The sequence below is a fragment of the Rhamphochromis longiceps genome, linkage group LG2, assembly GCF_057381845.1.
Source record: "Rhamphochromis longiceps isolate RC_006_pf linkage group LG2, R_longiceps_female_GT1.1, whole genome shotgun sequence".
Taxonomy (NCBI): domain Eukaryota; kingdom Metazoa; phylum Chordata; class Actinopteri; order Cichliformes; family Cichlidae; genus Rhamphochromis; species Rhamphochromis longiceps.
In genome coordinates this window covers 24,564,163-24,589,402 of record NC_140558.1, presented here as the reverse complement: position 1 = coordinate 24,589,402, position 25,240 = coordinate 24,564,163, and the positions used below count along the sequence as shown (strand labels likewise).

General features: G+C 41.1%; 1 protein-coding gene across 3 annotated transcripts in view; it reads right to left on the bottom strand.

Moving 5' to 3' along the window:
* The window catches only part of aff2 (AF4/FMR2 family, member 2), a 209,336-nt gene that overhangs the window by 116,947 nt on the left and 67,149 nt on the right, over window positions 1-25,240 (bottom strand). For all 3 annotated transcript variants that reach the window (XM_085419470.1, XM_085419476.1, XM_085419479.1), the window contains 2 exons: window positions 24,224-24,893; window positions 22,573-23,006 (listed from right to left, as the gene is read on the bottom strand). In XM_085419470.1, the coding sequence (XP_085275596.1) occupies window positions 22,573-23,006; window positions 24,224-24,893 (1,104 nt within the window). The remainder of the gene's footprint in view (window positions 1-22,572; window positions 23,007-24,223; window positions 24,894-25,240) is intronic.

Sequence of the window (25,240 nt, the reverse complement as noted above, 5' to 3'; positions counted from 1 at the left end):
GTAGGGAAAGCACGACAGCAGGCTGGATACGGGGCTTTGCTTTAAAAAGCACTGATGGCATTTTCACAACCTGTGAAAAGTTCACCTTAGATTGTTTAATTTTCAGTAGAGAACAAAGACAACGCCGTTTGTTTGAACCAGGAGACCAACCCTCCCTATCAGACGTTCAGTTCTTTCTAAAATCCATCTCAAAGCGTCGACTTTGTGTATGAAAACACTGCGGTGGCGTTTCTGTATCAGTTTCAGCAGCGCACAGGTCTGCATGTATGCAGTCAGAGTAACAGAGCAGAAAGGCACTCAGAAGCTGCATGTGTCTCTAACGATGCACCCACTGAGAAAAGGAACTTGTTGGAATGCTTTTTGTTACAAAATATCTACACCCCTTTGCAATTAGCTTACACCTGCTGGTTACATTGTTGAGAGGCTGCTCACACTACTGTACATTAACCTCTGATGTATTGACTTTGCCTCACTGCTTTGCTAGTTGATCCTGGCAGCATCTCCTCCATCACAGAACCAGGATCATGTCTAATTTCCTCACAGCAACACGTTAACTGTTAAATTGCTAAAGCTGGGTAAGCAGAGCTTCTTTGTACACAAGAAATGTAAATGGTACAGTCTTGTGTTACACTAAAAGAAATCCAGTAATATGATCTGATTGAACAAGTAACTAAATAACTGACTGCTGTGAGTGACACATTACTCAATACAACGAAAGCGTTAACATCGGTCTCTTTTGCTTTTGAGCTGCTCAGCTCATTAAAAAAATATGATTGTTTTGAAGAAACAGCAGAAAAAAAACAACTTTGGGCACAAGATGCTTTTCAGCTTCTATTTCACAATCTTACTCAAATTTATTGCTCCCAAAGTGATCTCATAAAAACCTCAAAGCCACAGATTTTATTAGAAAAAAAGTTTTTTATGGCCGACCAATACAGGATTTTTAAGACAACACCAGTGCCAATATTTGGTGTAGGTATTTTATTTAAGGTGGACATGAAAAACATGTAAATCAGTGTAATAGATTTACACTTTAAAAATATGATATTTAGATCAGTGCTGTCAGCGTTATCTCTTTTAAATGGCGTTAAGCGAGTTATTGCGGATCGCCCCACGCAATCCGCGATAGCTCGCTAACAGAAATTTGCCACGTTAATGCGGTTATGGCGTTAACGTCATTTTAACGAGATTAACGCTGACAGCACTCATTTAGATTTATCTCCTAATAATTTTTTTTCTTTCAGACATATGAAACAAACAGATTTACTTAACATTAGTTCTGTGTTATTTATATACTTGTTTATATTCTGCCTGAATCAGTCTGGCTGTTTCTCCTGTCTCTTCTCCTTTTTAACCTGAACCATGAAGTAATTACCAAAAAATTCTAATTCTTTGAAACATTTGTATTTCTTACACAAAGTCAATCTTACTTTTACTGTTTTTACTCACTTCATTTTATCTTTTCTTTGTTTTTTTTATCACTTTTATCAACTCATGCATGTCATAGTATAAGGCCCTTTTATTTTAACTGTGTTATTTATTTTACACTTTATCATGCTGCTGTCTATCTATCTAATTGAACCTGACAAATTCAAAGTTGTGTGCTTCTTTTTTCGTTCATGGTACAAATGTCAATGAAGTTTCAGTGTTGTGCTGCAAAACAGGATCGATTGTACAGGGTAACTTTGTAGTAGAAGGTAATTTCATTTGCAGTGTTTCACAAAGCACAACAAATATTGATAAACACACAAACTGTTCCTGTGGAGTTTGAATGGTATCAAAATACAGTTTAATGTAGTTCAGTGAAGGCTAAACTGGTTAGTCTGTAGTACTGTTGTACAGTTTACATTAATTCATATTGATGGACTGGTGCAGCGCAGGCTGTGGTCTTCATGGTCAACGTTAAACTGAGGCAGAGCAGGGCATCTACTGATCGGAAGGTTGTTGGCTCAACCCCTGGATCGAATATCCTTGGGCAAGATCCTAACCCCAAGTTGCTCTCCGATCAGAAAAATAATAATATTGTTTTCCGTGCTTCGATCTGGCTTAAACTAAATTTGATTGTATTGACAAATAGAAAATGATGTGGAGAGGGAAGTGCTAATAACTTGTTCATAATCTAATTTGATTACTGCTTGAAGACTATTTTGGATGTCCTACATCAGCGGTCCCGCCATTGTAATGTCAGACAATATTTTCACGGACCGGCCTTTAACGTGTCGCGGATAAATACAACCAAATAAAATGATACGACCGAGACAAAAACTGTGTTATTTTGTAAATATAATAATAAATGTGAATTCACTGTGTAATTGTGTAACTTCATTAGCAGCGTCCTCCTGAAATGCGCCAACAACACTGACAGTAACATCCTCCCCTCTGCCCCTTAATGCTCTGTGGTTGCTATGGTAACGCCTAAATATTTCTTTCAAAATAAGACGCACGACTACAACACGGGAAAAGACCCAGGGAAACCGAGTTAACGATAAAAACTCTGAAAACCATAAATTTCACAGCCGAGCCTCAACTCTCGCGTACCAAGCGATTCACGGTACCAGTACCGGTCCGTGGCCCGGGGGTTGTGGACCGCTGTCCTACATGACATCCTTAGTTATAGCTCCTTGTCTCGCTTCCTCTCTGTCTGTCTGTCGCTGCCTGCTACCGTAAAACGTGTTAACGGATAAGCTGCATCTGCACAGGTCGCCCAGCAGAAATATCTCAGCAGCATCACCGGTGCCAGTGCTGGCCTTCGTCCCGGACGCTGACAACCACAGGGCTATAAAATGAGCAGAGACCTAAGTGACTTCACAGGTAAGCTGTGTGCATTTACACTGCGGCCAAAAGCACCGCTGCAGTGTTTCACACCGCGGTGGCAACGACGAGCGAGCGTGTGACACAAAAACACAAAATCCACAGTGGTGTCGGTCTCTTTGCTTAATCAGAAGATAACAACACCTCAAAGTTTGGTGTGTCTATTTCTCACTCCTCTCTCACCTATTTGCTTAAAGCACTTTGGCTGTTTCTTGTGTTTATTCCCAATAAACACATTCTTCGCTGTGAAGAAAAAGTGTGAAAGCGGCGTAAACCGTAAACGAACACTTCTTTCTTCCACCTCGACACGTCTTCCTGTTGTCTCATCAGGCCAGCCCGGTCATATTTTCCTCCTCATTTTCTTTTTCCTCTCCTCCTCATCCCACATTCTTTGTCTCTCTTGCCTCTCTATGCAGTTTAAGTCTAAATCAGGGGATTTGGGGGTGTTAAGAGCTGAGGTGTAAAACACCGGCTGGCTCTCTGTAAGCTCCTAAGAGGAGAAAATAATCCAACACAAAGTCTTTTTCTCAACAGCAGCTCTCCTCCCCCCTAATCACCCCATTAGCTGCCTCTTCCTCTTCCTCTCCCCTCTTTTCCTTGTGGCCTAATGCTGCCTCGTTAATAGTCAGTCATGGTTGTTTGACTGACTTTCTGAGCGTTTGTTTCTTCCTGTATTAATGTCCATTTAAATCATCAGTGATGCAGCGGCCTGCACGGGCAAAAGGAGGAAAAAAAGGACTCGGCATTCTGCTCTGATTGCAGGATGCCTTTTGTTCAATCAACCAATCACGCTTCATGTTTATTGATACTGAGCATTCCCATTAATCTTTGTGCCGCCTGTAATATGAAGGAACAGGAAAACGCTAAACAAATGGCAGCGGCAGAGGGAGAGGGACAGATCTTCTGTGTAGTCTCTCTGATGCATTTTCCCGTTCACTCTTCCTTAAATAACAAACTGTTGCGCACAGAAACAGAACAGAAAATGTTTCCTCTCACTTTCATATCTCTCACTCTCTCTCTCTCCATCTGCGCTGCTCTCTCGCCCATCTCTCTCATCTTCCTCCTCTCCTCTTCCACCCTCCACCCTCTCTCTCTTTTTTATATTCATAGGATTTTAAAATGTCTGTAATGGCCCTGGTAGATCAAAACACTCTTTCTCCCACTGTGTGTATATGTCTGTGCGGGTAAGCTTGTGTGTGTGTGTTTACGTGTGTGTGTGTGAGATTTGCATATCGTGGCTATGCTCTGATTGGCAAACTGGCAATGCAGAGCCCAGCGGGGCATTTTTTATTAAAAGGCCCAACGACACACACACAGACACACACACAGACACAGACACACAAAGTTAGGAACAGCCACTGGCCTGTATCAGAACCTAATGAATAATACTAAAGACCTAGCAGTAGGGGTTCTCCATGTATTGTTCTGTAATGCGAAGAGCTATAAAGATTTTTTTATTACCATATTTTTATGGGCAACAGACATGAGCTGTTATGGAACAGTCAGATATTTTATTACTTGTTTGGATCAGTTTTTTATTGTACCAAAGAAAGTTGCTCTGTAATTTATTATATTTTACTATTAAAGATGTTTAAAGATTAGCTAAAATGTTTTTTACCCAAATAGCTCGAGCACAGACACAGAGCAGCTTTCAGTAACGTGTTAGGAATGTGTTTGGCACAAGAAGGAAGTGGAAATAAGTCCAATTTTTAAAAAAATCTCAGCTGTACTTTGGACCAAATACAAAGTTCTGTAGGGTATTATGAGGAGCTGTCTACAGACCTATAATAGATATAAAGGGTGATCCATGCACTACCACTGCAGCAATATAAAATAGCTCTTTTTTATAGTCGAGCAGGCAATCCACTTTATTTGGCACCATGTGGGCACATAAAAGAATGAATGTACTTGCAGAACCAGTGGCTCCAACTAAATCTGATGAAATAATATCCTGAGATATAATGAACAGAAAGTGCTGCCATTAGTCAGCTGAAATGTGGGTTTTCACTTTTTTCTAGTCTGTGTATCACGACTGTAAGACATATGAGACGTCGTTAGTTTAACATGTCAGATGTGCAGCAGCAGCTTCAGATGCTCTCTCAGCCTCTGACCTCCACAAACTATTCAACTGTAAGCTGTAGTGGAAACAGCTTTAATGTACCGGCCCCGCAGGTATATCTTCTCTATCGACTCAGTACAGAAACTCTGGCTCCTCTACTTAAAGCTAACACTGATTGTTTTTGATTCATGTAAACTTGTTTGATAACTAAGTATTTAAAAGTATAATTTCCATTGATTGATTGGCTGTGCTTGCCCACTCACATATCAGCTTTGTAGTAAAGAAGTGCAATTTGAGTTTGTGGCCGTATTGTTAACTTAACTCCATTGGAGAGCTGAATATAATTAACCTTCCTGTTACGTTTGTTTCTCAGGAACACCAATGATCTTGACCCAGGGCATGTTTACTTATCCAAAAGGATCAGAAACGAAAACAATCCCAATAAACATTGTTTATCTCATTATTAACTCCATTACTAACCATTTCAATCAATATTTGCTGTAATGGTCTTCTTTACCTCTCACAGATCATGGCTCATTGGGGATAATTCACTTGTTTTGCATAAAAAATGTTTTAAAATTTTATTTTATAATTTAATTTTTTTTTATGTAGTGATGTAGATAAAGTAACATGTGACATCTCTGCTGTTCTGGGTCAAACTGACCTGCTGACTTAAGTAATGTATGAATAGTTCATATGTTAAATATTATAAATTAGTTAAATATAACTATGTTATAATGGGTATAATAATCTTAGTAGAACTGTTATATAGCTACAGTATAACATATTAACTGGAAATAGTGGACTTAATGATTTCATTTTGAAGGTTAATAGTTAATCAACTTAAAAAAAAAACCCGTGATGGTAGCAGGGACAAAAGCAATCAGGGTTTTGTTTTTTTAATTCTGTCAAATTATTTATGATTAAGATGCTGTACAGTCAGTACACCTGAGCTTTCCATGTGAACTGCCTGCTGCAGTGGAAAACAGTAAACTTGCACCAGTGAGGTGAAAGACAGTTAAACGGTCTGTAAAGCCCAGGGAAACTGCAGAGTCAGGTTAGAAATGCCTGTGACACCTTTCATATCATACAGTCACCTCATACTGCAATTTAATGCACTGTTAATATCACTTTTGAAAGCTTTAAAATAAGGTTTTAGACCAAAAGCTAGCACAGCAGTGTTTGAGGTGAACAATAATATAAGCTGCATGGACACGATTTGCATTTGTTCACAGAAAACTTAACATTATTCTCTTTAAGTCTGGATTACCAGCTGGTCTAAACAGGCAACGGTCCCGAGTCCCCCGGGTCCACTAAGCCTGCATGTTCACTGCCTGTCAGTTTTTGGTGAAATGATTAATTGAACCTCTGGGAATTCACACCATTCAAGTGCATTACAAATGAAGCAGCAGCATGACCTCAGGGTTATGTCAAAAACTTATTTTCTGTACAGCACTTTGTTCCTGTGCTGGGTATTTTAAAGTGCTTTATAAATAAAATTGGATTGGAAAATTGGATACTATTTTTAAAAAGCTTTTATTGATGGCTGCTATTTCTCAGTAAGGCTGTACTCAATCAAATTAGCAAAAGTAACAGTAATTATTCAGTTTTATTCCACATCGCTCTACTGATCACAGTGGATTTACATGAGGCAACCTTTACATTGGCTCTGCATCCCCCTGAATGTTTAGAGCCACGATCCCCTAATAACACATAAAAATCTGTTTTAATAAAATAATAATTGGTCAATATTGATAATTACAGTCTAAAAGGACTCGCTGTCTATTTTGCTTTCTCAAACACGTCTTCCACCACTGCCCATAATTATTTTATTAGAATGTCACACACTCTGGCTTTAGACTATGAATTTCATTCTTTGACTGTGTGAACCCGTGACACTGGCTACATGCTACCGCTGGCACTCTAAACCCCCTAAATCACTCTAGCAGAGGCTGTGAAAGTGCAGGGATTGACTGCCTGACCCCCCCCGGTCAACGATCGCTAGGAGTTCGCTGTGCGTGTCGAGCGGTCCAGCCTCCACCGACTTGAACTGCGGACCTCGGATTCACCAGCCATGCGTGGCTTGAAACATTTTTGAATTAAAACAGCACTTTTATCTGACCAGCCTCTTGAAAAGTGTCTAATTTAAATGGTGTGAAGGAGAGAGGGAGTTGGAGGGGCCTTTACTTAGGGGCGAGATGACTGCACTCTGAGGGGCCATAATACACACCATCAGCCTATTATAGCGCCTGCAGAGATCACTGCAGCTAATCCAGTAAGCAGAGCTATAATGTTAATCCTCGGGGTAAACAGTTCATCTGAAATCATATTCCGTCTCTTATAAACAGCATCTTGAAATGACTAACTACTCATGTGGCATCCACATTAATTCACCCAATACGCTGTGTGCGCTCTCTCTTAGATTAAAGCACTCTGTGCAATGTTAAGCATTGCAGCCATGCACTTTAGACTGTTCCTGTACATCTCCACATAACATGACGCCGGCCCGGCACCTGCTACCTCGTAACAAACCTGACGGCGGTCTCAGCTGTTCTGAGATCCTGCCGCAGTGGCGAGCCCGGGCTGCAGCCCTCTCTCCTCTGTGATCTCTCTTATCACGGGGCGACTATTGCCGTGATGACACCCCGGCAGCGCCATCGTGGTGGGAGACCTCTCCCATGCTATTCGTCTTTAAGTATATTTCTCCCCAAGCATTCTCCGTATCCCTGCAGCCACTCGAGGCGAGTTTGATTCATGGAACTGTGCTCTTTGTTTCTAGAAGATGATTTTTATGATCGTTTTATTATCAGCACAAAGGCTGAATCATTTCATCTTCCTTCCTTTTTTTGCAGAGGCAATTAGTCGGCTTTATGAAACTCAAATAAATTAAAGCGTTAAAAAGCTTCCAGTGAGTCACAGGGAAGCTTTGAAATCACATGACGTGATACGCAATTGCTACTTTGCAGGGAGAAAAGACAAATATATAGCTACTGATATACTGAAAAGTTGTGCGCGTGCGTGCTCGTGTGTACATACCGCTCGGCCGCGAGTTGACAGGCAGCCTCGGGGAAAGAGGGGCCTGATGGGTATTATGCAAATGAAGCCAGCTGTTTGCTGCATTGGCAGACTCCTCATAACTCTCTTCTAGTTCTGCTGCAAGTGAGAAAATATTTTATCCCCCGCCGCCACTTTCTCCTGCCTCCTCTTTATTTCCTCAGAGAAGGTATTTCTATAGACTGTAATTTTATACACACCCTTCTCCCCACATTTCTCCATTACTCCCCTGCGTCTGCCCGGCCATCCATCTGCACTGTTACAGTAATGAATGTACAAACAGGGAAGGCTTCCTTAAGCATTTGTTGACTTCTGCAGTATACGTAAAGTAAATTGCTCCGTGGCTTGGAATACATAGCTTACTGAAAAACAAACAATAAACAGTGTTTTTAATGGCTGCTTCTTGTGTCACTTCACACACAAGTGGTGCCTTTCTGCTCACAACAGAAAAGATAAAAGCACAATTTTCTCTAAAATAAGGTGAAATTCTTGCTAGCTGCTCTCTACTCTTTAAGAGACACTTTGCTGCTTTCTTTTCAATGAGGAAGACGTGATTAAAAAAAAACATTAATGAAAATGTCATGGCCGAATATAGTGGGACGAGTCTTTTGCAGCACACCCCGTTGAGGCAATCACAGCAATCAAGTGTTTCTTGCAGAGAGACTTCTCAGCTTGACTCGTCTTGAGCAAAACTGCTCCACTTCTCTCATGTTTGATGGGCGGCAGACGGGCGCGTAGCCTTTAACTTGACCACGTGTGACAATTATTTCTGTCTTTATCTCCAGGAACAACTCTTCTTTAAAAGTTTTCTCTCTCTCTCTCTTTGGGTTAAACTCTGTCCCAGCGGGGTGGATTCGCTCAAAAAGGCTTTAGGGTTAAAGAAGCCAAACCTTCAACAGTCCAGCAGCCTATAATTTAACCCAACCTTTTAACAGCAGTGTGTACACAGAGCGATCGAAGTGTGACTTTACATGTGCAGACTGCCAAGGTATATTAACAAGTGCCAAAATATAATTGACGGAATCTTTATTGCTGTTTTAATTTTTTTTGTTCATCCAATCCAGTGTGTGTGTGTGAGAGAACAAGATTCCTCAAACATTTTACATATGGACACCCCTCACTCAACCACACAGCATAAGTAACCTGATATACAGTGGTTCACCTTTCGCGGCCTCGCTGTGTCACTGATTTTTTGTGCGTGTGCAATTTTTGCAATTTTGCATGCTTCTTCTTTTTTTATTTAACAGCGCATTGTGTTCTGTGTCCTGATTGGCTGTAGACCATTGTAAGTCAATCTCGTGCCGTGTCTCCTGTACAGTACAGAAAGCGTTCAGCTTGTCAAATTTACATAAATCTTCGATCGCTAGCAGAGTGACTCTGAAGTGCTGTACTGTTTGTTTGTAAGTTTTCTCCCTAACAAACACAACAATGCTGACGAAACGTTTTGCACCATCAAAGACACCTGTGGTAGCTCCCAGAAGGCAGAGGACGATGCTAACCATGGCATAAAATGTTGGAATTCTGGACATGCTAAAGGAAGGTAGAAGCTACTGTATTTTTCGGATTAAAAGGCACATTAAGCGAAACAAAACAGTCAGATAAGTCAAACATTACCCAACTCATTCTTCTTGCTTCCTCTGCTCCCGTACCTTTGATTCATTAATGTTGAATTCTCTCGCAGCTGCTCTATTCTCATGTTCTGGACCCGAAAACAGGGTTTGATCTTTGGTTTCATTCTATAATACTGGACTTATTTTTCTACGAAGGTTTGAAAAGTGTATAAAATGTGTAGCGAGGGGTTTTACAGCCTTAAAACATCTATTAAAATTGTAAAAAATAAAGCTGGCTACTTCACACATTTCACCTATCGCGGGTTATTTTTAGAGCATAACTCCAGCAATAAATGAGGGACCACTGTATTTACTATCCCATCATGTTTCAGTCAACGGTCTCCTACACACTCGCTTGTAGTCGCTTCAGTCAGCCGACTAAAAGATGAGCAACCTAATTACTTCACATTGCTGGCAGTTATTTTGCTCTTTGTTGCCCAGATGTCACTCATTTTCTGGTCTGTGGATGCCAGTTGCTTCCCGCATACACACACGTGCATACTCTATTTGCCTTTATGTTCATGCTTTAACTTGCTTTTTTCTTTTTTACCTCTGTTTTGGTCTGCACCCACTCCTGAAGAAAATACTAGGGGCCTTTTAACAGCTCCACTGTATTCAGCAGCCAATCACAGACTCTGTTGTCCTCGTGTTTGAAACACTGGAACAGTCGAGTAATGTGGGTTTATTGTGGAAACTTAATGAGGGCAGTCAGATCGTTAAGCGCAGCTTTAAAAATGTCCCCTTGCTTTAGAGAGGCGGATAAGTGCTGTTCAGATTGGTAAGAAAAGCTACATGTAAACCACCACAGCTAAAGCTTAATGTCGACACAACAACCATTTCTACCCATAGCAGGGGGATTTTAGTACAATGACTCCACAAACACTTGCTAATAAATCAGCACAGCTGCTGCTGAATCGCACCGGCTTATCTTCCTCAAAGATGCTTAACGTAGCAAATTAATATGCAAATTGGCATATGACAGTAACACACACCAGTTTTACAACACGAGATCCACCAGCGGGGCCATTTTGACCTCGTCCTGCAGCAACAGCAGTGACGGCACAGATGTCAATTCTTGAAGAAGTTCAGTTATTAATTTCCATCTAATTGCTATAATTATAAGTAAGATTTGTAAGTAATGTTTTACATTTTAGGGATTTAATTCGTTTTAAAACGATTTAGATGATTTCATTACTGATTGTAGAGGTATGTATAGTTTATAATTCAGTACAAACAACACAGTACCTGACACATGTAGACAATTAAGTTTTAGTAGAAGAAGAAAAGTATGGAATTGTTGTTCTTTTAAAACAATGAGTCATATTCAGTTAAGCTAAATTAAAGAAGGTATTAAAAACAGAGCGCTCACTGTGAAACAGATTGAGCCGGTCACGTGCCTACATTTCACAATCGACTTCACAGTTGGCTACAGCAAAATAAGAAACACGTTAATTTAATTTAATATATTCATTCTTGCAAAAGCGCAACAGCGACACTTTATAATTTCGTCCACATCTGCCTGCTCTTTCAGCCAGACCTCTCTCATCCACGATTCACACCGCTCTGTCTCAGTCTGCAGCCCGTCCAGTCCATCTGATCTACTCCAGATTTCACCCATCTGGCCTCTCTGGCTCATGCTGTAGCCGTCTTTGTATCTAAATGTGTGTAACCTGTATGTTTTGGCAAACAGGGATTTACATTAATCTCTATGGCAGGGGTGGGAAACTCCAGTCCTCGAGGGCCGGTGTCCTGCAGGTTTTAGATCTCACCCTGGGTCAAAACACCTGAATCACATGATCAGTTTGTTACCAGGGGCCCGTTCTTCGTACGTCGCTCACTACATCCAAGATCAAATGACACATCCAAGACCAAACCATCGCGCTAACCGTGAGCTCGCTAATCCGGTTCCCCGAACACACCTGCTGTTGACGATTAGTACAGCTGGACGCAGTAATGTGACATCACTGGGTGTCGTAAAAGGGGCTACGCATCGATAGTGGAAACATTGATCGGCAACCCTCTGATTGGTCGGCGAAAATGTCGACGGAGCGCGCTCGGCTCGGTATTTTTCGGCAGCAGAGCAAGAACTCTTGAGTGAGGGATTTCAGGAGTTTCAGAGTTTAATCAGAACGCAAGGGAACACTGCAAAGGCTGCAAAAGCAAGGAGAGAGGGCTGGCAGGAAGTTGCTGACAAATTAAACTCGTAAGTAATTTAATAATAATAATAATAATAATAATAATAATAATAATAATAATGGATTGGATTGATATAGCGCTTTTCAAGGCACCCAAAGCGCTTTACAATGCCACTATTCAGTCACTCTCACATTCACACACTGGTGGAGGCAGCTACAGTTGTAGCCACAGCTGCCCTGGGGCAGACTGACAGAAGCCAGGCTGCCATATCGCGCCATCGGCCCCTCTGGCCAACACCAGTAGGCGGTAGGGTAAATTTATCATATCACACTATATTATCCAATATTATATTACATTATATTATATTATAATATGTTATATTATATCCCCTTTCACATTAGAGCCACAACAGGACCCACTAGAACATGGGAACAAGTAAAAGTGAAATATAAGAATATTCTACAGAATGGTAATATTTATCACTTATATTGCTTTTCGTCTCTTGGAAAGAGACCCTGGAATGATCTGTTTGTTTATAACAGCAACCAAGAAAAGGGCAGAGCAAAAAAAAGACAGGTGGTGGTCCTGCACCCCCTCGTCAACAAGTTGGTTAAGTGAATAATACCCTCACGGGAAAATCGATATCTCTCTATGAGCACACTGTCGCTGAGCTAAAGGATCCTGTCTGTCCCGCAATATACGCTGAATTCTGAAAACTCTCCTTATCAATCTTGCACCTTCCGCAATGGGTGGCTCGCGTATACGGACAGGACATGGCTGCGACAGGCTTCCCAAATCCACCTTCGCTTTTATAGCCGTGGTCTCTCATCTTGATTACACAAAGTAATTTGCAATTACTACTCTGAAATATGAATTACATCTGTAATAATCACATACATGTGATAGAATGTTAATAGTACATTTCCCTTTTTTAGGGAATGACCTGTATGTATCTGTGTGAAATCAATAAATGGATCAGGTGCTGCATTGTCTTTAGTTACATTGATAATATTTATTTATGGTGAAACAGTGGTGGAATATCGCTGTTGCTTTCGTATACATGAAGCGGACATACCTGCGTGGCCGCGATCTAATCCTGTTTACATAAAGTAAACCTGCTCCCGAGCAGGTTTACGCTTAAGGCTCTGTTGCTATGACAGCAAGTCCCGGATGGGCTTCGGGGAACCGAACGATCCGGGATCATGCGAAATCGTCAACAATCTCATCCAGCTAACTCACTTAGCGAGGTACGAAGAACGGGCCCCAGGCCTCTGGAGAACTTCAGGACATGTTGAGGAGGTCATTTAGACATTTGAATCAGCTGTGTTGGATCGGGGATAGATCTAAAATCTGCAGGACACCGGCCCTCGAGGCCTGGAGTTGCCCACCGCTGCTCTATGGGGTCGAAATGATGGTGTCAACATTTTCAAACAGTCATAGTTCTTTTTCGTTTTTTTGGCCAACACCTCAAAGTTCACTATGTGATACATGAACCCATTTTAGGAGCAGTCATGAATTATGTCTGTGGGGTTACATAATGTGGTAGATTTGATAAGTTACCAGCAGGATCTAAATGCAGCGTCTAAATGTTCCAGGTTACCTCTCGGGGGATGATTTGACTCTTTTCACTTTGCTGAAAAATATCGTTTCGTTCAAGATTATCAAGAGTTTTGATACGTGAAAGCACGAGTGACAGCAATTTTAGGATAATCATAAACTCCCTGCACTTGTGCTGTGAAGATTGATATTTGAAAATTTTGAAAAATTAAATTTCTGTTATTAAACGCAGAGTATCCCATCTCGATGTGGACTCGATGGCACCCACACTCCTCAACTGCTTTGGATGCGGCCGTGACCCTTTGCTGTGGCCCATTCAGCACGAGAGCACATTGGGGTGAGTGTTTTCCTCCGATCGGGAACGAGCTGCTGCAGAAACATAAAGAACGTTGACTGTAGTGCAGAGAGAGAGCGAGGCAGGGATGTCGCAGATGGTCCATCAAAAGTCAGTTTAAGCAGCTTCTCGGGCTGACATCAATTTTTATAAATGTGCATTCCCGCGCTCCTTTTATCAAGCCACTGTGTTATATAAAGGCAGAATCTTTTCATCCAAAAAGGCATAAATGAATGCATTCTCTGAGAGCCGAATTGATTTGGTTGGTGTTAGCCTCGCAGTGATTACTGACTGGAGGTCTTAGTCTACCCTGCTTCTTATTTACCGCTACATTAGCGGCGAGGCGCCGCGTGCACCTCCACACGCGCCTCACGGAAACACCACAGCGGGCCTTCAAATCAGTGTGAAATTACATCAGCGCCATACTTTGAACTACATGTAAATGAAAGTTGTCACAGTGCTGTTGGAAATGTCACCTGTCACCTCCATGTTTACCTTCTTGCAGTCTTGCTTGCAGGGCCTCACAGACGCACTTGTGTATCCACTTGACTTGAACATTGTTTACCCGAACAAGAATGCAGACTGGAAGCAGCTGAATGTCAGCGCCGTGACAGCTTGAGTGGTTTTTGAGGAGAGAAGACAATTCTTTCCTAAATACGATAGTGTTTTTGTTTAAGGATAGTGAGCCAGCGGGAAACTGCACATGCAGGGGAATTATTAAGGACGAAGGTTTTAAAGGTGCCTTCAAATGAAAAGTCAGTGCAATAAATTTTCCTGTTTAGTGTTATCAAAGAAGAATCTGTTGGTTTAAACAAATAAAAATAAACAGCTTTTATGATGGCTGTTTTGTCGCCATCTTGAGGCACCAAATTGCTTCGAAGACAACCGACTGAGCGCTCGCACACCTGCTCCACGTCTTTGAAGCAAGCAGTTCAAAGGAAATATGGCTGCGCGTTCACTGCACACAGTCACTTTGTCACTTTGGTTGTGCTGCTGTCTCCAGTCACTGTTTTTCTTTGTGTGACTGGAGCGTGAACCACCAGATGCTTGTGGTTTAAAATAGGGTGTTTAGCCCTGCAAAGGTGTCCCTGTGTATCACTTTACTGCGTTTATCGAGCTGTTTTTTGTGTAAATTTAACAAGTTTCAATCAAATTTTAGCGCAGCTAAGTGGGTGGCAAATGGGCTTGCAGCCATTACCTTCTTATTTCCCTCCTTATCTCCTGGGACAAGTCAAATCTGTCCCAGCAGAGTAGTCTCCCATTAAAGCTGCGTCCATACAGAAAGCCGTTTACTAGCACACAATCTCAAAAGTTCAGTCACAGCCAATCAGCTACGCAGCCACCAACCCTTCCCATCTCAACTTTCCCCTCCCGGCAGGCTCGACGCGGCGCCATTGCAGCAGTCTTTGGTATCATTTAGCTGCCTCTCCAGAGAGTCTGACGCAAACATTCGGGACTGCAGCAGGTGATGTGCAGCATTTCTGAACGAGCACGTTGTGAGCTTACAGTATGCTTGTAATTGTGCAAACTGCTTCACAGCCTGTGAAAGTAGCCCAATGTGTAGAGCTATATTTAATATATACATATATGGACACAGGTGACAGTTTGAACGCAGGCTCCTCTGTCATAGTTTATTTCCATGTGAGACGGGACACCAGAGTAGCCCGCAGTCTTTATGCTTAGTAAAAATCTTTCTATGTATGTTTGAAAACCTGTCACGTCGCGTGAATCGTAACTTCGTAACTTGAACTCTGAGCGGTTTGTTATGTTATTGTTGGCTGTTATTTGGCTGCATGTTTATGTGATGAGGCTACAGCAGTAATGACTCAACGTAACAATATCTCAAAGCGGATCAATCCAAAGTGAAACCATGCAGCGTCTCGCTGTGAGCTGCTGACAACAACTAACAGCATGTGTGTGTGCGACCAGAGGTAGATTTAAGCCTACTGTAACTGTTAGGAACAGATCAATAGTGTTATCACTCTCTCTGTCTCTCTCTCCCTCTCTCTGCTTACTCTCGCTCTCTCTCTTTCTATCTCTCTCGATCTTTCGCTCGCTCACAAACACGCGTGCGCGTCCGAGCGCACTTGGAGATAAAGCGCGCTGATCGATAACTCTATAGTGCTAACAGAACACTTTCAAAGCAGTTTAAAGGTTTATTGCACACACTCAACAACACAGCCATGACTCTAATATCGAGGATTTCCAACACATTCATTACACCTGAACTCATTTGAAAAATGTTCCATGAAAAATCAGCTTTAAGGATCTCTTTCACTGGAAACACATTAAAGATTCTGCTGCTACACTGTAGCCAAAGTTTCGGTTCGTACACCAATCAAAAGGCACCAAAACGGACATCTTTCCCCCCCCCTCGCTTGCTGGCATGAAACGAGCAGTGGGATTCTTCGAGTCTTTCATTTGCTTTTTGGTTCAGTCCTCTGATTTGCTGCTATTTTGCTGTTTAAGCTGCAGAACGCATCCAATAACTCATCTAACCAGAACAAATACAGCGATGATAAGGTGCTGTAATCAGTCAGTCATTGTCTTTCTCTATCCCCTCTTTCCTCTTTCTGCCCACCCTCCTTCCCTCCCTCCGCCGCCCCGCGCTTCACATCATCAGTCTCCCCTTTTTTCCTCTTGTGTCACCCCTCACCCCCACTCCCCCCTCTCGGTTCGTATTGAGTTTGCATTCTGCTTCCAATAAACTCTCGTCAGGATAAATATGAGAGGAGTGAAAAACAAAAAAAAAACTAAAAGAAAAAACTAAACAGAAAGCAGGCGATAACGGAGCATCCATGGATGTGTGGGAGAAAACAAAGTGAAAGAAACACTCATGGCCATGAATGTACTCTCTCTCTCTCGCTCTCTCTCAGCAGCCATAAGAAAGTGTCGAAAGTATATTTTAATTCCCTCCTTCTCTCCCCCTGCTTTCTCCTTCTCTGTGCCATATGCTCAAAGCTCCATCTTGGGCTCATTTGCAGCGCTGCACACACACACACACACACACACACACACGCACACACACACACAGACACACACCAGCTCTATCAAAGCAGAGGAACAGCTGGCTTGCTCGATATGGATGACTACTCGCCTGTCAACTACTAGTTTCACATAGCACGCACACGCACGCACGCACACACACACACATAGAGACACATGCACATCATCATCAAGTCCTGGTTCTGTTTGGAGAAGGCGAGCGAGCGAGAGATTCTGGTTTTGTCGGGACAATTAGCCAGTGTGAATATTCACCGAGATAATATTTAAGGAAATATTACAGGAGACTGGAATGTAATCAAAAATTGCAAACACGCACTCAGGCTCATGACATCAGAAGCAAAATGACAGTATGTGTCGCTGTTAACGGTCTCACACAGATGCTCATGAATAATTTTATGTGTCAAGTTAGGAGGGGTCTATTTTACTATACACTCTCCAGGACAAGTAGTGCTGCGGTATAGAGCCATTAGTGTGATAACTTATTTTACAGTTAGCATCAGTATTTGTCTAATACAGTGGTTCCCAAAGTATTTTTGCTGGGCCCCCCTTTATTTTACAAGAAAAATCCCCCCCCGCACACACACATCCTCCAACCACACACACCCATATTTTGCTCCATTGCGGTTTAGTTCACACCTCAAACATTTAGTAAACAATTAAGCAAATACAAGTAATCTGCAATAAATTACAGGTAGTAAGAAAATAAACTACTAACTCTTTTACGCTACGTCCGCACCTACACGGTTATTTTGAAAATGCAGCTGTTTCGTCCACACGTAAACGGCGTTTCGAATCACTGAAAACGGAGATTTTTAAAAACTCCTTTTTTGCGTTTATGTGTGGAGAGGAATACAGAGTTCGTCACGCAACGCCAAAGGTATGTGCCTTTTTCATGTCATGCTGTGCGCCACGTTATTGTTTACGTGAGATGAATTGCAGAATGGCAGATTGTCAGATTAACAGTATTTTGTCTCTATCTGCAGTATTTACAGGCTTACATATAAACACGCAGTTACTGTCCCTCTATTTACAAAGGCAGAGGCGTCACGGTGTAATTATTTTACACGTAGTTGTTTTTTTCCTGTGTAATAATATTCAACATTGCTGTCAATACATTTTTCAAAAATGTCTCTCTGTGCAAAATGGGTTTAAAAACATAAACAACTGTGGGATACTGTTTGTCTGTGATTTAGACAAATCGTGGCAGGATCAGCCTGATGTTATTTGTATACCACTGTAACTTTGCTGTATAAAGAGCTAATATCTCCAAAATGTCAGGAGTAGTTAGTCATTACAACAAGTGTTTGTGAACTAAAAATCAAGAATGTGGGATGCTGTTTGTCTGTGATTTGAAGAGCCCAGCGCTGCTCCTGACGAAGGGAAAACCAATTCTGCAGGGAGACCTACCTCGGCACTTGTGCAGGTGAAGCCAAAGGGAAGATTTGCTTCACCATATTTTCTAGTCTTTGGCTTGATTAAATGAAAACTTGTTAAACAGCATTGCATCCATGTGATTTACTAGTTTAAAATTTTTGTATGTTGCTACTAGAGATGGCACGATACCACTTTTTTTATGTCCGATATCATAAATTTGGATATCTGCCGATACCGATATGAATCCGATATAGTGTTTTTTAATCAACAAAACTGTTTTTTAAATATCTTGCTGCATTTTGTATAAGTTCATACTCAAGTTTAAAACAACAACTACACTAAAGCTATTCTGTTATACCTGTATGCAAAAAAAATTATTTCATAGTTCAGCAATACTGATCAATCTAATAAACTTAGACCTACACCATCCTCCCTATTCTGGTATTTTAAAGAGTACTTAGCGTAAATATTAAGCAACCTAACTAATAGGGTTCCAACTCCCAGCAACAACAAAAATAAATAAATAAAAAATAGGGAACCACCCCTCACGCTCCACCTCATGATGCTTAATCAACGTAATCAACCTTAATTTGATGCAGTGTGAAAAAAAATGCACAGAAATCAATTATTTTTCAAGAAATATTAAATAGATTCAACATCTTTCTTCAACAAAATTGCAGACTGTACAGATGGTACCTTCCCAAAGGAAAAAGTACTATAGCTTACTAGGGTATATATATTAGACTTAATAGTCACTATATACAGTAATTGACTTCTATTCATTTTACATCAGATTAAAACTTTGGGTGTAAGATTCAGATAATTATTTATTAAAAGCTCGACATTTTAAATGAGAATAAGAAAGAAAAGTATGTCTTTGTGCCCCCTTTTCCCTGTTAATGCCCTATCGGCCCCCCTGGCTAAACTTTGCTAGATCCGCCCCTGCACAGTTACCAGCCGTCAGCTACGTAGAAAAAGATCCTCGAGTAGAAAGTAATATTAAATAAATTCTAACAACAGCTGATCAAGCTTAAACGTGCTGCTGTTGTTCAGCCGCTGGTTTCCTCTTTCTGGTGCAAAGTGGGCCAAAAACAAAGAAGAGAGACGGATTCGCGACAGAAAAGCCAATCAGCTGATCATTAAGCAGTTTCATGATTGAAGTAGCAGCAAGAAGAGGCAGTCGCTCCATATATCGCTTGTTAAGCTTAACGCAGGAATGCTTTACAAACATTCAGAGATGGACTTACACACTTGCTTTACTTCTCTCGGGATAACTTTGTCGGAGATGAAATGCCGGGTTGCTAGCGAAGCTCCAAATGCTATCCAGACCACCGACAGGTCCCGCATGCCACAGCCGCTCTATCACGTGATGCATACTGCTCCGACGTGCTAACGTTCTGAGGTGAGTTACGGCGTGTTGCAAGTTTTGTGAGGTGCTTTCGTGATATTTAATGGATCGGATTACATTTTTAATTTTTCTCCGATATCCGATCCAGTAATTTAGGTCAGTATCGGACCGATACCGATACGTAATATCGGATCGGTCCATCTCTAGTTGCTACAAAGTTCAGCATAAACAGGATATGGTCTGCTGGCTTCAGTCGCCGTGACAGTGATTATACAAAGGTGGTTATTAAAGTTGTACATTTTCCAGAAATACAGGGCAAATTTCAAAGATTAAAGATGAAAATTTCTGAGGAAAAAAAGTGACAATTTTATGAGAAAAATATTAGCAAACTTACTGATTTCAAATTTACAAGATTAAAATTGTAAATTTGCATTAAAAAATTGACACATTTAAAAGAAAATGTATTAGGTTAAAGTGATCATTTTAAAAGAAAAAGGTTTGATTAAAACGGCAAATGTAAGACAGAAACTGTGGACATTTATGGCTTAAAGTGGGAAATTTACGAGATTCAATTGTAAGTCAAGAAAAATGAGTTATTGAGTTCAAAAATAGGAATTTCTTTCCATTTTAACCTTGAAAAGTGAAACAATATGACACTGACTGCAAAAAACTATGTTTCCATTCTTTGGCATGAATCTGTCATTCAGACACGTATTTATTTATTTTCTCTGCCTTCTGTGGCCCTAATGCTGCTGTATAGTCACCATGTTGCTGTGAATCACTGTTGTTCAATTAATCTTGTTGTCATTAAGACAACATAACGTTTGACTGTAATTTTAACACCATTATTAGAGCATCAGTGATACGTTTAAGGTTGTGCTGTAGTGACTAAGACCTTTCACCTGTTTTATTTGAGGTGCAGTTAAACGGCAATAAATTCAAACTGGTAAGGAGGCTAACATAATTTTATATGACGTTAATATGTAGCAATATTTAGGTGTCCTAAGCGTTTATTTTATACAGCAGTTAAACTCCTTCAACTTGCTTAAAGACCACACGGGGAAACAGTTGCTATACGATCCTACATTTCACATGGATCCTCTTCAGGGAGGAAATTAGGAATACTGACACTTTTTTCCACAAAACTGGTTTTTGTGTTGGTTTGTTATCTTGAACATAACCTGCTCCGGAAGTAAAAAGTAGAATTGGGCTGAAAGATCTATTGCTTTATCACCTATTCAGGTTGTAAATCGTGTTTTTTAAAAAGTAACGGGATTACTTTTTTGGGGGAAGTAATTAGTTACTGATTACTTTTTTCAAGTAACTTGACCAACACTGGTGAGGACTGAACCAACTTAACATGGGTTAAACCTCAAGTAACCTAGCCCCAAATGCTACAGATTTGCAGAATATGTACACAATTACACAGAGGTGGGACCAAGTCATTGTTTTGCAAGTCTCAAGTAAGTCTCAAGTCTTTATCCTCAAGTCTCAAGTCAAGTCTCAAGCAATGTCAGGCAAGTCAGAGTCGAGTCTCAAGTCACTGGTGTAAAAGTCCAAGTAAAGTCACAAGTCTGAAACTTTGAATTTCAAGTCCTTTCGAGTCTTTAAAAAAAAAAAAGAAAAAATAATGTTGCAGTTATGCTAAATGTAAATATTAGACCATGTAATTTTAAAATCTGTGTTTTTCTCAACACATGACAAAATAGTGAACTTAGAAAATATACACAAATTGTGAAATTGCACCTCTTTAGAATGCAGCTCAATTAAACCTAGCTCCAAGAATAATTTTCACCGACAGTTCTGAGATAAGCTGCATGTTATTCTTGGATGCGGTTGTAGGACCAGCTTTAAAATCGCATGACAAAAATATCATACACATTAAAAAAAACTGTATCACCAACGTAGCCTGGACAACATTTGCTAGTTAGATGAAGTCAGCTATCTCATCGTAGCATATTTATATGCATATTTATAATTATACGGTTCTTGGAGTGAGTGCATACACTCATGAAGTTTAGTAACTTCAGGTCACTGCAACAAGCCCAGGTACAGTTTACCGACGGATGGGTACAGGACCTTGAAATGCACCGTGTAGAAAGTAAAGACCATCATACGTATCATAAGTTTACCAGTCTCACAAATTGTCGTCATAAATACACATTCCTTAACCGTTTATTAATAGGACCTTTGAGCTCAACGGTAATTAATTAGTAGTGGAAATAATTTCTGGTACCCATCACAGAAATGTAGCAGTGACAATAATATTGTATGCTGTAATCGTACTGGGCAATTAGTGATACAAAAAACCTGTTTTATCCTGTGAATAAAAGTATATGTTTTTGTCAATGTACCATAATAACAGAAGCGAAACGCAATATTGTGTCAGGACAATTCACTATTTATGCACAATAAATAAAGGAGCATAGCGCGACAATTTCTGTTCAGCGCCAGACTTGCTTGTAACCTATATCACCAATTATGTTATGAAAATGACGTATTAAGTACTAAAAAACACTGACCTTCGTGTAAATGCTTGGAGCAGACTAACCTGTGAGCTGGAGTGTTCTGGGACGTTATATTTGATCTTTGAATGGCTGCGATCCAGGCCATCCGTCGCGTCTTTGTTACTTCGGAAACACGGCTCGAACAATTTCTCTTCAACGACGTAATCCGATAACAACCGATCTCTTTACCCGTCAGCTTCTCGTGGCTGTCATGCGACCGGCTATTGCAGTTAATAATACAACGGCTTCTTGACATTCTTGTGTTTCTTTTTATCGCTGTATAACTGATTTTAATTGAAAGCCTGCGTGCGCTAGTACCGCTTGCCACGAGTTCCCAGAATCCTTTGCGGTTCTACCCGTGAATGACGTCACATTTTCAATCTCTATATAATATGCATGTTAAATTTTATATTTGGGGTAAAATATCAAGTCTTTTCAAGTAAACCGGTTCAAGTCCAATTCAAGTCCCAAGTCATTGGTGTAAAAGTCCAAGTCAAGTCACAAGTCTTAGAACATTTTTTCAAGTCAAGTCTAAAGTCATAAAATTAATGACTCGAGTCTGACTCGAGTCCAAGTCATGTGACTCGAGTCCACACCTCTGCAATTACATTTCCTAGTTCTATGTAAAGTGAACTGATGGCTTATATACTATGATCAGGAATAATTTAAAGGACTGAAATTTTATTTTCTGTTTTAGACTAATTCCGTGAAGACCATTTATTTCACATTGGTTTAATATAGATATGGAAAACACGTTCCAGTAATTCTTCGCTTACCTCTCCTGTGTGGTTGAGACTCAGCTTGGGCAGTTTACTCTTCGCATTTCCAGAGTTTCCTCCATAAGCCTGACTGCTGTTAAATCCCTCTGTGGCCACTAGAGGGGGTTTAAGTTGGGGAGAGTCACTAGGCGCCTGGTCTTGGCCATCCATTGGTCGAACATACGCCGTAGGCTTCTGCTGTACAGCTATCGGCTTCCCTGATAGGTTACCAGGTGGGAATGTAGGCGTGGTCAATCCAGATGTGGGCGTGGTTAGACCTGGAGTGGGTGTTGTCAGAACTGATGTGGAAGCCAACGGGGAGGACGATGTACAGAGGTGGGAGCCTGTCTCACTTTCAAATGGGGAGGATTTAAAATATCCACCATTTTCTGCATTAGTGGAAGACTTAAAGTGGCCACCATCCATGGCAGTAGATCGAAAGTTGCCACCATCTGTAAAAAAAAAAAAAAGAACACAACAATCAAAAGTCAAGACTAACCAAAGAAACACCTGTTATAACACAGCGTTGCTTAACTTTCTGCTGGCAAAACTTAATGAAGGTTGAAATGCTGAACCTCTCCCAGATGGATGTAACCAATCACAATCAAAGCAAATGATGTGTTCAACGTGCTTCTGAAATCAAATGCAAGATGTGGTTATCATAGAATGCAGATGTCAATTTTCATGAATTCCCCAAAAAGGTGACCGAGTGTGTTTGTTGCTGAAATTATTCATTCAAATGATTCATCTGTGCTCATGGCTCAAGCAAATAACAAAGAAACAGATAAAGAGACTTTTTACCAGATGACACCTGGAATTAAGGACTTTCTGAGAGGTAGGTGAGGTGTGATCCCACTTTCCTATTTAAGCCAAAGATGAAGCTAAACCTAGGATTGTATTAGCTGAGGTTAGCATAAAGGTTGTAGTGGGGGCGAGACAACTAGGCTGAATTTGAACAAAGTGTTTTAACAATTCTCAGCACTACTTTTACCAAATAATACAAACCCATTGGCCTGCTGGGCCTAAGTTAACGAACCATTTAAAAAAAAATAAACTCTAATATTAGCTCGTGCATCTTATTAGCCTACCTATTAGCCATTTTTGCATGTAAAATCACAGCTTGAAACAAATGTAAATAAGCTAAAAAAGAGACTAAAGAATCAAGTAAATGTTGCCATTTGCATGTACGTGATGGCACCAATACTCCTAAACTACTTTGGATGCAATGTGAAGCGGCCGTGACCCTTTGCAGCTGCCCATTCAGCACAAGCGCATATTAAAGTGAGTGTTTTCCTCCGAACGGGAACGAGCTGCTACAGAAACATAAATATGTTAAATAAATACGTTGACTATAGTGCAGAGAGAGCGAGGCAGGGATTTCGCAGACGGTCCATCAAAAGTCAGTTTAAGCAGCTGACATCAATTTTTATAAATGTGCATTCCTGCGCTCCTTTTATCAACTAACTTTGACTTGTGTATAATTTGCACTAACTGAGCATCTAGCATTATAGCAGGTGGATACTTATCACCATCACTGCCAGAAACCCTGCTACGCATGATATCATGTAGACATGCTAGCCTGTCTACATGATATTTTTCTTAGAGTACAGATGTGAAAGTTAAACAACCAAACGTCTTCTTTTACAGATTTTTTTTCTTGCCGACTTACCGGCGAGTGGGTGGGTTTTGGCTGGGTGGGATGAGTGCCTTCTAGAAGAAGAGGAAGAGGAAGATGATGAGGAAGAAGAAGGGCTTGAATCTTCTTTTAGACCAAGTTCATCTTTGAGTGAGCTGAACAGCTCGTCATGTCTTTGCTGCTCATCCAACAAAGACATTTTACCTCTGCTGGTGGTAGCTCCTGCTGTCACCTGCCCCTGCCCATTCTGTCCTAACCCCACAACAAGGCCTGTCCCCTGGGTGCTCTGTCCGTGGCCTCCCCTTGACCAGTCCATGGAGCTCCGGGACTTTTTGGAGTTCTGATGTGGGATTGCTGTTGATGAGGATGTGGTTGAAGGGGGTGGTTGCATTGAAGCTGTAGAGGAAGAGGGTGTATTCCCTGTCTTCTTGTCCCCACCTGTCTCTGCTCCTCCTCCTCCACCTCCTCCTCCTCCACCTGCTCCTCCTCTCAGGGCTTCGTTAAAAAGCTGGGATGGCTCTATGGCGGGTCTCTCTGTCGCTGACGTGGTCGGGGCTTGCTGCAGGTTGCTGTTCGCTGTTGTTCCTTTGGGGATTCCCACCAAGTGGCTCTGGTTGGAATGGCTGGTTAACAGGTCTTTCATTTCTTCATACGAGCCCAGCGTGTTTTGGACACGATTGGCCAATGCATCACCTTTATTAGTCTGAGAGGAGAGAAGGAAGACGAAAAAGACAAGGGGGAAGGGAGATACAGAAGAGTATTAATTAAGCCTTCCATTCTTCCTTTTTTACAGGTTTGATGAAAAGCCCTCTTTACTCATCTGGAAAAGAACAGTGAGAGATAGATAGGGTGACCACTGACCAGACATCAGGATGAGATGATTAATTAAATACATGCCACCCATAAGAGGGTCCAGTCCAGACTGGAGTAGTAAAATTAATGGGGCAGGAATCATTATTAGCCTGACCCCAGATTCTCAGGCATTAATGGCTTGGAGGACAGTGCACGTTTTACTGATATATGAAGGTAAAGCTCTTTAGCTTCTACCTG